Source organism: Chiloscyllium plagiosum, unplaced genomic scaffold (genome assembly GCF_037043375.1).
Source record: "Chiloscyllium plagiosum isolate Xiang-an unplaced genomic scaffold, Cpla_swu_hap1 HiC_scaffold_22, whole genome shotgun sequence".
NCBI classification, from domain to species: domain Eukaryota; kingdom Metazoa; phylum Chordata; class Chondrichthyes; order Orectolobiformes; family Hemiscylliidae; genus Chiloscyllium; species Chiloscyllium plagiosum.
The window spans coordinates 14,738,124-14,752,503 of NW_028270160.1; the positions used below are offsets into that span (position 1 = coordinate 14,738,124).

The window sequence follows — 14,380 nt, forward strand, 5'->3', positions numbered from 1 at the left end:
TGTAGCTGAGCTGGGAGTGTTTGATGGGGACAGTGTGGAAGAAGCTTTCCTGTGTATGCAACCCTGTGTTTGATGGGGACAGTGTAGAGGCAGCTTTACTCTGTATTGAACCCCTATGCTATATCTATCCTTGGAGTGTTTGATGGGAATAGGGCTCACCTATTCTAGCAGTGTATCATAATGTTTCTGTGATTAGGTTTATTGGGAAAATATTTAGAAGAAGGTTTACTCTGTACCTAAGCCTGTGTTGTAAGGAAATGTTTAACTCCCCTCAACTTTGATTGTGGACAACATTGTGTGATGTAAAAATATAACGCAGTAATAAATTGGAGAATATTTTGTAGAAATGTTCCTATTACCTGATAACAGGCAATGTGGTCTGCCATGGGTTAAGTATAATGTGAGAGGCTGAGCTGTGAAAATCACCAGAAAGCTCTCTCTTTCATCACTGCTATGAAATCAATCAACCTTAACATAAATTTAGCTCGTGATGCTGAACATCTGGTGGCCTGGTTTCCCAGCTATGCACTATACCCCCCGGAGTATCGATGCTGTCAAACAATGTAGAGGAGATGACATCCTTAGCACACTTAGTGCCCTCACACAGAAAAATAAAAGCCAATAATGGAGCAGTGTTAGCACGTAAAGCAGATTATTTTTGCAGTCCTTTCCCCACCCATCACCCATCTCCCTTCCCATCACCCTCCCACCATTGTCCACAGCCAAAGTTTCTGTTAAGGTTCAGATTGTCACATGTGGTTTTGGAAGTAACTGCCCCATAATATCACCTGACATCTTCAGGCAAATTGGGAATCGGGAAAACTGTTCTGCTGTTAGAATGACCCAACTGAGGAGCAAAATGTTTTTGTTCTCAGGACAGTCAATGCAACATTGCAACCAGATCAGATCAATGTAGAGGTCAACTGACGTTATAATAAATGTTTAGCTGTTCTGTCATTTTTTTTTGCTGAAAGTTTTGTAGGAACTTATTTAGCTGCTAATCTTATCCAACACAATATCTCCCAATCGCTGATGGAAAGCTGGATCAGGACAGTCATTACCTTGCTGACATTCTCAGTCAAATCTCACTTCTTGACAAACAGAGACAGCACAAAGGAACTTAGATGACAGATCTTTTCAGAGTGAACTGCAAGTGTGAGAGGGAAGGAAAGCAAAATTTCTTTGCACTGGGAGAGGGGGCCAAAGAGGGCATTTGGAAGTGCAATTTGTGACAGAACTGGAGGTGTGTTGGGCAGAGATGGGAGAGAGATAGGGAAGGCATTAGAATGACTGAACAGAGTGCTGTGAGGGAGGAAATGAATCCATAGTCCTCATGTAGCATCTAAAAACAAAATCACCTGCTGAAAGTATCCTCTCTTTCTCCATAGGAACATGTAGCGGTCATTCAGCCCCTCAAACCTGTTCTATTATTGAGTTAGCTCATAGCTGATCAGCATCTCAACTCCAGTTACTCAAAATCCTTCTCAAACTTTAACACTTTGCAAAAAAAATGTTGAAGCAAAATGGGTTTGTTTGGGGTTAGTGTTAGGAAAGGCTGGTCGCTCAATGTGAGGTTAAGTTGTTTGGGGATAACATACTGTGGCTCTGGAAACCAAAATATGAAATTAAACAAAAAAAAACAATCTTTCAGTCAGACATTTCTCTCCTGTTAATAAACATTTAAAACATTGTTAAGAAATTTCCCGCTAGGACAAGAGCATATTAAGCAACTAGAGTTTAAGTCAAAGTGGTGCTGGAAAAGCACAGCAGGTCAGGCAGCATCCGAGGAACAGGAAAATCGACGTTTCAGGCAAAAGCCCTTCATCAGGATTCCGATGAAGGGCTTTTGCCCGAAATGTTGAGTTTCCTGCTCCTTGGATGCTGCCTGACCTGCTGTGCTTTTCGAGCACCACCCTGATCTAAACTCTGGTTTCCAGCATCTGCAGTCCTCACTTTTGCCATATTAATCAACTAGATGACCACAGAATTTACAGAACAGAAACAGGCTATTCTGCCCAACAGCTCTCTACTGGTGTCCATATTCTAAACAAATCTCTTCCCATCCTTCTCCATTCAAACCTATTAATAAAGTCTTCTACACCTATCCTCCTCATGTGTTAATCTAGCTTCCCCTGAAATAATGTTCACCTTGACCATTTCACTGTCCTGACCTGTGACTCCCCAAAAGGTGGAAAAAGCTTTTCTATTTTTATTCTAATGAATCCCTTCACAATGTTGAATTAGATCATTCTACCAACACCATCATCCTTATCTTTTCTCTTGAAATCAGTCTTTCCTGACTATTACATATATTCCTCATGCATATAACTAGTAACAGGAGTTTGAAACTCAATGATAATTTGTAATTACTTAGCGCTGCTGTACCTGTTGTTTACTGGGGGATGTGAAATACAGTGATAAGCTGTTGGACTTCACCCCTGCCCCAGCCCATCTGCTATTGAAACTCTCATTCCTACCTCTGTGATCTCCAAACTCAATAATTCCAATATCTTCCTGACCAGTTTCCCATCTTCCCCCTTCTATAAGCTGAACGTCTATTCAGACAGCTCCAGCCCCGATCCTAATTTACATTAGGCCCTGTTTACTTATCACCTGATATCAATTACCTGACGTAAATTAGGACTGGGGCTAGAGCTGTCTGAATAGACGTTCAGGTTATGGTGATGCCCAATGCTTGTTTATTTATCACCCCATGCTTGTCTCTCTAATCTCCTCCAGGCCAATTTCTGCACTTCTCTATTTCTGGCCACTTGAGATTTTTTTTATTAATTTCAAGAATATACTTTATTCATAAAAATGTATGTATACATACATACAAAGTCGCTAAAGCAGTTCAGTCCTGTACAGTAATATGTGAAGAAAACAAACAAACATTGGAGTTTGACTCTATCCAACAAACAATTCAAAGGCATCTCTTACTTGTGTAAGACTATATTTACATATAATTGAGATAGCAGGATGGTCCAATAAGTGAACAGGCCCCCATTTACCTTCAGCAGGAAGACCTCAGACGGTGATCTTTCCCCAATGCGCCTTGGCGGCAGCTGCCCCAGGCTTTAGTGCGTCCCTCAGTGCATAGTCCTGAACCTTGGAATGTGCAACCCTGGTTTTAACATTCCGTCAAGTGGTGGCCATGCCATCAGCTGCCTGGACCCCAAGCTCTGACACTCTCCCCCTACCATGCCACACTACATTTGTCTTTTAGAAAATCATTACAATCATTTCCTTTGGCCAACATGTTTACACATCAACCTGTCTGAAATGTTTTGGGAGTGTTTATTATTTTAAAGGAGCATTAAGAGCTGCATATTGTTGTTGCAATATGGCAGAAGATAACACACTTGATTTAAATATTCAATGTTGTGACAAGTGCTACTTCAATGTAATGCCCTGCTTCATTCCTGAGGTATGAAACCATCTCTAAATGAGTGCAGAATGATTGGACTTAGTTTTGAAAAGAATGATGATCTTATTAACTATTCTTAGGCAGCTGTATTTTAATTAGAGGTTAAATATTTTATAGAGTCATATTCTCTTTTGATGCTGGGTCTTCTTTCATTTTTCAGAATTCTTAATTTGTGGCTTTATATTCTCACCACAGGGAGAAATGTCAGCTCATCATTCATTCCCAAATCAACTATTACCATCGAAGACAATATAATTGCATCAGAAATTCCCAGTGCAGGTACATACAGGAGTAGATACAGAGTAAAACTTCTTCTACACTGTAACCATCAAATACTCCCAGGACAGATACAGCATGAGGCTAGATACAGAGTAACTCATGTCTTTACACTGTCTCCATCAAACACTTGCATGGGGTTAGATACAGAATAAAGCACCCTCTGGCAATTTGAACAGTCTAGAACGTTACCTTGGAACTCTTTTGTAGGGGGAGCTCTCTCCAGTGTCCTCTTGAGCTATAGCTATCCCTCAAACATCATCTCTCAGATTGTCCTTTCTGTTTTCTGGTGCTGAATTGTGGATGTTCGCTGGTTTGGAAATTAGTTTGTGTTTCCTAGATTGTAACAGGGATGTGACCTCAAAGGTGTATCATTGGCTGCATGGCACTTTCTGAGGCGGTCTGAGGTTGTGAACGACATTAATAAAATGCAAAATGCTCCTTTGTCCTGTTTAGCCTGGGAACATCTAATTTGCATTTTCATAAGCCAAGCACTGGCAATGCAGCTTTAGAGTGAAGAGAAGGTTTGGTGTGTGTGCGTGTGTGTGTTGTGGGGTGGTGCAGGGAAGAGGTGTGAGGTGGTGTTGAGATATATCATCTAGCAGGGAATGAGCTCCCATTAAATGAAAGTCACTGGGCTGCTTGAGCAAAATCCGCAGCCATCTAATGCACAGCAAGATCTCACAAAGAGCAGTGATGTCTGATGCTCACTGTCAGATGGTCTGAGGGATAATATTTGCATGGTACATTGTTGGGGGGGTGGGGGGGGGAGGCTAAACTCCCCTGTTCCTCTCCAAAAGCAATTCTGCGGCATTTCAGTCAACGCCAGTCTCTGCCACATCTTTACAGGAAAGTTGAGTGGACAGGTCAGTGAGCCTGACTCCCCAGCACCCACCCTGACCCGAGGCCAACCCCACTAAAGGCTCAACAGGTTGTACAGTGAGGGACTGGGCCACAGAAACCAGCAGGAAGGCTTTTGGTCCAATTCCTCATCTCTGTTGAGTTGCAATGATCTCAGCCTGGCAGCACTAAGGGACAGTGACAGAGGGAGGAGAGGGGGCTGCATGTGGTCTAGGGCTGGCTTTAACATTGGGCTAAACTGGATTAAGGAGGATGAAAATCAGCTGCGTTTCCCCTTCCTGAAAAAAATACAGCACAAAATATCAAAGATGCACATTGGTCTGACTCATTTACTTGGAAATGTTTGGAACAGGTGGGACTTGAACCTGGGCAACTGAGCTCAGTGATGGGGGTGCTACCATGGATCCACAAGGCACCCCTAATTCACTCAATATACTTTGAAATGGAGTTCCTGTACAACCTATATTTTCACTTCCAAGAGAGTTACTTTTCAAACAGTTCTTTTTCCCTCTGGGAATTCAGCAACTGCTGCTTTGCCAGCGGACAAGCTCAGGAACATCTGCATTTCCTGTCACCAAAGGAACCAAGCCCCCAGACCCCAAACTGGGCTGACACGTGGGTGTGGGCGGCTGGGTAAAGCCAAGTGCCCAGCTGAGCAGGGCATCAGCGGGTAGAGGTGACAGAGCAGAAAGGGGGACAGTACATCCTTCCTGACATAGCTTCAGCAACAAATTAAGGTCAAAGTTAATCAAGAAAACAAGCCTGAGACCAAAGCAAATCATCCTCTCTCTCTGGCAGAGTATTCCCCCTGGAGATATCGGTCTCCCACCCCACAGGGTGCAGGTCAGGCTTGATGGAGTTTATTCACGCATCACATACACAGACTTCATTCACATCACTGTCAAAACAGAGAGATCTCAGGACACAAGAGGAGGCCATTCAGCCCGGCAGGTCTGTACCAACAATCCTCGCCTTTGAATGAGCTTTTGTCTCATTCACTCAACCCTCCCCGATCATCCACATCACCCCCGTCTGATCAATTAATAGTCACATCCAGGCACAGAGCTTCTGGATTTACACTCTGGATTCACACAGGCCTGACCGAGAGACGGGTTGTGCCCGGGTTGGGGGGTGGGAGTGGTGGAGGGAGGTGGGAGGGGGGGCGGGGGGGTTAATGTCTTGAGGGGATACAGCTCTTAACCAAACGCCATGCTTCCCATTGGATGGTCCCCTTACCTTGGCTTAAAGTGCCAGTGAGAAATCGAAAGAAGAAGCGAGCTAGTTTAGTCAGCTGTCTCTTGCAGCGTTTCTTGCAGACGCTCATTCTGAGTGGAAGCCGAGAGGGATGAATTTATGGTTAAAGATAAAACGGTTCTAATTTGAAATGCAAAGTCCACACAAGAGTCGACAACGAGGAGAGTTCTGCGGTGCACCACTCCTTGCCCCACTTGATGGGAATCCTTTGAAGTGATCCCCCTTGTCAGGGATACTCTGTGAGGCGTCCACAGCTCGATTGCAGCTCCACGATTCTCAGAAGTCTCAAATTGTTTTTTTTTAAATTGACGTATTTCTCTCTCTCTCTGTGAAGGGTAGACAGCTCTCAGCCAAAGCACCACTCACATATAACATCTGCTTGTGGTTACAGCGAATTAAAGACGAATATGGTTGCCAAGGTAACCACAGACTCGGTGGTTCATACCAACCTCAACTATAAAAACATATATAAATACAGATGAGTCTCGGGAGGTAAGGATCTGGTCTCGCACGATATCTCCCGAAGACAGAGATTCTCAGTTGCAAACAGGAACAACAGCAGCACCCACCAGCCGTACATTCTCTGATCTCATTACTCATTTAATGAGTACAGGACTGAGTCCCACATATAGTGAAGGTTGCTGCTGTATCGGATCTGAAACGAAGGCTCCATAGCGTACACCTCCTCCAAAACTCTGCTGCTGATTTTCCAATTCTGACCCTCCCCACTAGCTGGGTGGTGGGGACTCCCTGAACTGGTAATAAAATCGAATCAGGGGCAGACTTTTCAATAATTTCATGATTATCCTGATGTGACCTCTACCACACTTTCCCACCTGTCCCCTTTGACCCTGACTCACTCTTCAATATCTCTAGCTTAACCCAGGAGATGGCCTAACCTCCATTGCTGGGGAAGAGCATTCCAACCACTCAGAGAAGGAATTCCTTCTCATCTCCAGCCTAATGAGGAGACTCCTTATTTCGAAACTGTCTCCTAGTTCTGGATTCCTGAGAGGGGGAAATGGTCTCTCAGCATCCCCCCTATCACTTGGGTGCAGAATTCAATGTTTCAAAAAAAGACACCTCCCATTCTTCCAAATTCCAATGGATACAGACTTCAAGTTTCCTCACAAGGCAAATCGCTTCATCTCAGGAATCAGACTAACTCTCACCCTCATATTCAAATGCTTCCTTTTTGCTCACCCCTACACCTTTCCGATAGTTGTGCGCACCTTCAGTTCTGGTCCCTTCAGCTGTCCCCACTTTCTTCACTCACCATGGCTAGCCATGTCTTCAGATGCTGAGTCAGGTGTCTGCAATTTCCTCCATCAACCTCCTATTTCTCTCTCTCTGTTCCTTTAAGATGCTCCTTAAAACCTATCTCTTTGACTAACCTATTGGTCACCTGGACTATTGTGCAATGTGGTTTGGTCTCAATGTGATCCTTTGAAGGACTTACAGATGTTTGCCAGATTAAAGGTGTTTTATTCCACCACAGAAAATTACTGAAAGTACCTGGTATTTGTGTAGGGCAAATGTAGCTCACTTATCAACCCCAACCTAGCTATGGTCTAGGGTTTGCTGGATTTGGACATGGACTACATCTGTATCTGAGAAGTCCTGAATGATGCTGAACATTGTGTGGTCATCAGTGAAAATCCCCACTTCTGACTTTATGATGGAGGGAAAGTCATTGATGAAGCAACTAAAGATAGTTGAGCCTGGGACACCATACTGAGGAACTTCTGAGATGATAACTACTATTGTATTTTGCACCTCTTAGTAATTGTTACTACATCTTTAGATTTAACAATCATCATTATTACATCTATTGACCTAACAATGATTGATTCTAGATCCCTAATATTTCATAATACATCTTTAAATATAAAAATAGTCAAAAGTTAAGGGGAAAAGTCATTAGAATGGGGTTGAGAAACATATCAACTATGATTAAATGGAGGAACAGACCTTATGGTTTTATGGTGTTTTACTAGTGAGGAAAGCTACCAAACTAAGCTAAGATGTCCCCACTCCCCACCATTATAAACGCTCATTCTTTAGCTGACAATTGCAAAACAGTTCATCAGTGTCTTTTTACTGCTGAAAACTCATCTTGATTGAATGTCAATTTCTTAAGTTGGAATGAATGAGTAAATATCATTTAGTTAATATATAATATAAAATATAAATAGCATTTCTAATGACTGAGTACATCAGAGTAAGACCCATCAGAGAATGAACCTGAAGAGACAGCTAATGAGCTGTCTGTGTTGCATGAAATGAAGAAGACAGATGCCACTGGAAGACTTTATTGCATTGTGCAATCTTATTGGATTGTCCTCAACATGGTTAGAAATAGGACAAAATCTCTGACTCTTACAAATAAAAAACATTTGAGATAATCAGGAGGTCAATGGGAGAAAGCCTGTCAAATAAAAAGTCCACAAAAGCTGCCAGACTTGTGAGATATTTCCAGCATTTATAGTTATTACTTGCAATTTTCAACACCTGCAGTATTTAATCTTTGTGTCTCTGAAACTTGTCTCCTTTCCCCAATGTACTTGTCCATCTTGTCCCTGGAGCTGCTGACCACTGGCTCAGGGTGGGCTCCAGACACTGGCGTTCTTACAAGTGATCTATTGCCAGTTTGTTCACCATTCAGAGCATGACAATGAACCCCAGTCTCGTTTGTGCCTGACATTTTCGCTGGGGCATCACTGCAGCCTCTCAATGCACAATATATCTTTACTTAGGTAAGGAGACCAAACATGCACCCAAACTCTAGGTGTGGTCTCACCAAGGCCTTTCTACAACTGTAGAAAGACTTCCTTACTCCTGTACTCAAACCCTCTTGCAATGAAGGCCAACATACCATTTTTCTTCCCAATTGGCACTTGCTACACTGATGTACAAGGACCCCCTGGGTCCCTTCTTAGATCAATGTTTCCTATCCATCACCATTTAAATAATACTCTGCCATTCTGTTTCTTCTACTGAAGTGCATAACCTCACACTCATCCACAATAATAAAGCCACTGGGTACAATGGGCTGAATGGCCTCCTTCTGTACTGTAATTATAGACCATAAGATATAGGAGCCATTAATTAGGCCATTCAGCCCATCTAGTTTGCTCCACCAATACTGTGATTCTGTGATCATACTCTGTGATCTGGAACATCAAGCTTGTTCTGAAAATCCAAATATACCAGATCTACTGGTTATCCCTAATCTATTCTGGGTTACATCTTCAAAAAACTCCAGTAGGTTGTCAAGCATGAGTAGAGTGGTACTGGAAAAGCACAGCAGGTCAGGTAGCATCTGAGGACCAGGAAAATCGACATTTCGGGCAGGAGCCCTTCATCCTGCCTGAAATGTTGATTTTTCTGCTCCTCAGATGCTGCCTGACCTCCTCTGCTTTTCCAGTACCACTCTGATCTTGACTCTGATCTCCAGCATCTGCAGTCCTCACTTTTGCATAGTCAAGCATAGGTATCCTTTCATAAATCCATGTTTACTTTGTCAGATTCTATTGGTATTTTCTAAGTGTCCTATAATCACAACCATTATAGTGGACTCCAGTGTTTTCCATCCAGCTGATGTTAGACTAACCAGTCTGTAAATCCCAGTTTTTCTCTCTTTTTTTTAAGTAGTGATATTACATTTGCCTCTCCAAATGACTGGGATGGTTCAGAATCAACAGAATTTTGCAAATCATTATCAATTCACCTGCTATTTCCATGGCCAACTCCTTCAGTGCTTTGGGGTGTAAGTGATCAGGTCCCTGGGGATTCATCAGCTTTCAATCCCATTGATTTTTCTTGCTTTTTTTTGCTAATACAAGTTTCCTTCAACTCTTCCTTCCAAAAGAACGCTGCCTCTCTCGCACTTTTGGGAATTAATTCAAAGTTACAAATCACACAACACCAGGTTATAGACCAACAGGTTTAATTGGAAGCACTAGCTTTCGGACCACTGCTCCGTCATCAGTGGCGCTCCGAAAGCTAGTGTTTCCAATTAAACCTGTTGGACTATAACCTGGGGTTGTGTGATTTGTAACTGTGCACACCCCAGTCCAACACCAGCACCTCCAAATCTGGGAAATGTTGTGTGGCTTCTTCTGAGATGATGGTATTATAAAGTGTGTGTTTATTTGCTTTGTCATATCTTTGTTCTTCATTACTAATTTCCCCATTCCTAACCTAATCAGATTGTGGCCATAACCCACATGTTTCTTTCCCAGTGAGAATGTACTATCATTGTTTAATTGAGCAATGAGCTACTTCAGAAGGTCAGGTTCTGGCCCTGGCTCTGGGACCTACTCATACATTGAGTTTTTCCATTTGCTATGAAAGGGCATTTGATCAATTTAAACAAAGTCCATTAAAGAATTGGCAAATACCACCAACTGACTCCAAATCCTACATTGGGAATCTCACTCAGGAGAACTAAGCACAGCAAGTACAATGAGAAGTGGGAGTATGCCATCCAGATGTAACAAGAACAAGAACTCTCTATAATTAAACTCCTCAACACGACACACAGCGGATCTCACTTCCACTGAAGTGTGCAGTCTATTAGTAGTTTGATGTCCATGGCAGTTGCAGTACAGATAGCAGCAGAGAGAAATGACAATTTAATCTCATGGTGAGGGTTCCAGCTCAGGCTAGAATGTTAACCAGGACATCAGCAGAAATCCGGCATCTTCCATGAAACAAGAAACCTGTGTACATACAGTTGCACTGATGGAAAGGTAGCACTCCCTTATTACTACGAGTGACAATCATCAGAGAATAGGTGCAGATAATGTCAAAGACAGATCATTTCATCAAAATAAACAGGACAACATAACCCTGTACCTGTCTTAGGGATGTTTGATAGGGACAGTGCAAAAAGGAGCTTTATTCTGTATCCTACCTCACATTGTACCTATCCTAGGAGTGTTTGATGGGGATCATGTAGACGATGCTTTATGTTTAGTTTAAAAGGATAGAAAGAGCTTTACTCTGCATCTAACACTGTTCTGTCCCTGTCCTGCGAGTGTTTGATAGAATCAGTATAGAGGAAGCTTAACTTTATCTAACCCTGTGCTGTAACTGCCCTGGGACTGTTTGATGGGACAGCGTCAAGGGAAATTTCTCCTTCTTCACACTAACCTCTCGAACTGAAGATGAGAATGAAGCTGTAATTGGCTGAGAGTCTGGAGTTGCTGATGGGCAGACTCTCAGGTCACTATGAATTGATCTGATTTTTGTTTTGTTCAGACTGAGGGGTCTTGATTCAAGTTTCCCAGTGTCTGCACACTGCCTCAGTGCAATGAAAAGAATACTTCAGAGGAAGTGCTCGCACCTCCTGCTGGAGATCTGACGAGCTTGAACGGAACAGATGTCCATAAACCCTCAGGGAGTAACCAGCTTCCCAAGGATTATGATTGACATGAGTTGCGTGTACGAGAGAAAGGGAATTATTTTTGGCAGTGCTGCTTCACACAGAGGGCCCTGGGGAATAGTGAACTGAAGCTCCAGATTCTGGTGACTGAGATTTTCACAGTTTCTGGAGGAGGAGCAGGTGTCTGAGTTCAAACCACCACCATACTTCCACCTTTACATCATTTATCACCTCCTGGAAGGCCTCCTGCATTGTGCCTTGAAACTTGAGGTTGTCCAAAACTTGCAGCCTCTATTTTAATTCATATCTCATCCCACTCCCAATCTGCAACTGTAATGTTAAAAGATTAAATGGACTGTCTCCCTGGACATTAATGTAATATTAAAGGGTTAAACTGCACTGTCTTCCTCCAGAAACTGAACATTCTGGAAGTGGATGGAGACGACAGTCAGGCAAGAATGCAGATGGCTCCCATTTCATTTAGACAGTCATTTGCGGCTACTCCCCTATGATTATCAAATTAAACTCTCATTCAGTCCCTTCCAATCTGAAATATTTTCATAGCCATCCCCCAGCCAATCAGGTTCACTTGCGTGATCATCCCCCAATACTGAAGCATATCACATCTACATTGTCTGGGGAAGTAACAGAGCCAGAACTCATTTGCAGGGCCACCCTGAAGCTTGGACATATCATACCTACATTGTCTTGGGGAATCACGGAGTCAGGAAATCGACTGCATAACGATTCCCAGGATTAGGGCATTTACGTTTACATTACCTCCGAGGATGACCTAATCCTACCATTGTACCTGGTGTAACATGTGGTTATGAGGTGAGGGTGGCCAGAGTATCTGTGAGCTTTACCAACTGACCTGTATAAAGGGGATGTGTTTTCTTTGTTCAGGGCATCATTTTGACTCAACTTCACACGACCAGCAAAGTATGTCAGAGGGGTCACCTAGCTTGTACAAACTTTAATAAACTTTAACTGTTTGCCGAAGTTGGTGTGTGCGAAACCTAGGGAAAAGAACCTAACACAACAATTCAATCTTAAAATCCTCTACTTCTTTTCAGCTGTCTCCCAGGATTTGCCCCTCCTTCATTCTGTAATTACATCCTGTCCAATAAACCTCCAGCATATCCTTTAACTCTGCCATCCTGTACACCTGGATTTAATTGCCCAACTGCTGTTAGTGGGACCATCACCCACCTGGTACTAATCTCTCAAATTCAGGCTGATTCTCCACCTCATTCCTCATTAAAGACAATTCTTATTACCTTCTTTGAATAAGAATTTGGCCACCTGCCCTTCCATCTTTTCCTCTGGGTTGGTATCTAAGTTTGCATTAATATCTCCCTGACAGTGCAGCACTCCCTCAGTACTGACCCTCTGACAGTGTGGCACTCCCTCATTACTGGCCCTCCAACAGTGCAGCACTCCTGCAGTACTGCCCCTCTCATTGTACAGCTCTCCCACAGTACTGATTCTTGAGCAGTGCAACACTCCCTCAGTACTGACCCTCTGACAGTGCAGCACGCCTTCACTGCTGACCTCTGACAATGCTGCACTCCCCCAGTACTGACTTTGTAATAGTGTGACACTCCCTCAGTGCTGAACTTCTGACAGTGCAGTACTCCCATGGTACTGACCCTTCGACAGTGCAGCACTCCCTCAGTCCTGACCCTCCAACGGTGCAGCACCTCCTCAGTAATGACCCTTTTTACAGTGCGGCACTCCTTTCTTCAGTAGGGAGACCAAACTGTATGCATCACTCCAGGTGTGGTCTCACCAAGGCACAGTAAAACATCCTTATTTCTGAATTCAAATTTTCTTGCAATGAAGCCCAATATCCCATTTATCTTCCTAATTGCCTGCTGCACCTGCCTGTCAACGTCCATTTACTGGTGTACAAAGACACCTGGATCCCTTTGTACATCCATACTTCCCATTACATTATCATTTAAGCAATACTCTTGCTTTCTGGTTTCTACACTAAAGTGTGTAACTTCACATTGAGCCATAATGCACTGCATGTGTTTGCCCACTCACTAAACTTGACTGAATCACTTTGAAGTCTCCTTGCGTTCTCCTCCCATTTATCCCCACTCTGTTTCCTGTTTGTCAACCAATTCTTGACCCATGCCAATCCATTACCCTTTCTCCCATGTACTTTAACTTTGTCCGCTAACCTCTTATGAAGGACCATCTCAGAAGACTTCTAAAATTCCACTGGTTATCCCTTATCTATTCTACTATTTATAGTCTCAAAACAACCTGTTAGATTTGTTAAGCCTGATTTGCTCAATTTGCTTAAACCCACGTTGGCTTTGTTCAATCCCATTAATGCTCTCCAAATGTTCAATTATCACCTCATTTAAAATTGACTGCAGCATTTCCCCCACTATTGAGGGCAGGCTAACTTTTCTGTAATTTTCTGGTTTTTGAAATAGTGGGGCTATATTTGCCATCCTCAATCTGTAGGAACCGATCCAGACTCTCTAGAAGTTTGGAAAATGACCTCCAATGCATGCAATATTTCCAGGGCCACTTCCTTTGAAACTCTGGGATGTAGATTTTTAGGCCCTGGGCATTTGTCAGCCTTTAAAACTATTAATTTCCCTAGCACCATTTTCATACAAGTACTGATTTCCTTCAATTCTGCCCTCTCATTAGACCCTCGGTTCCTAACAATTCTGGGAGATTATTTGTAATCTCGTGTACATTTAATTCTTCTGCCATTTTTTGCTCCCCATTATAATTTCCCTAGCCTCTGACTGTACATTTGTCTTTACTAGTCTTTTTCTCTTCACGTATTTATAGAAGTTTCTTTGGTCAGTTTCTAAAGTTTCCCACAATTTTGCTCTCAATCTTATTTGCTCCCACTTGATCAATAGTTATGTGTTCTTTTGAAGAATTTTAAGTTGGTCCCAGTCCTCAGGCTTGCTGCTTTTTCTGGAAATTTTATATATCTCCTCTTTGGATCTAATGCTTTCTCTAATCCTTTTGTATGTGATAGCTGAGCCACCTTTTCTCTTTTATTTTTATGCCAGACAGGAGTAAATAAATGATGCAATACATGCACACTTTCTTTAAATATTAGCCATCGCCTATCCACTGTCAACCCCTTTAGTAAGGTATCCCAATCCATCCTTGCCAATTTGCACCTCATA

The 14,380-nt window shown here is 42.8% G+C and overlaps 1 protein-coding gene across 4 annotated transcripts in view; it reads right to left on the reverse strand.

Annotated features, from left to right (window-relative positions):
* Positions 1-14,380, reverse strand: part of LOC122561290 (A-type potassium channel modulatory protein KCNIP2) — a 365,867-nt gene that overhangs the window by 189,849 nt on the left and 161,638 nt on the right. For 2 of the 4 annotated variants that reach the window (XM_043712948.2, XM_043712945.2), the window contains exon 1: positions 5,801-6,334. The exons of the other annotated variants lie outside the window; for them this stretch is intronic. In XM_043712948.2, coding sequence (XP_043568883.1) covers positions 5,801-5,888 — 88 coding nt within the window. In that variant the 5' untranslated portion in view covers positions 5,889-6,334. Of the gene's footprint in view, positions 1-5,800; positions 6,335-14,380 lie in introns of those variants that run through there. 4 annotated transcript variants of the gene reach the window in all.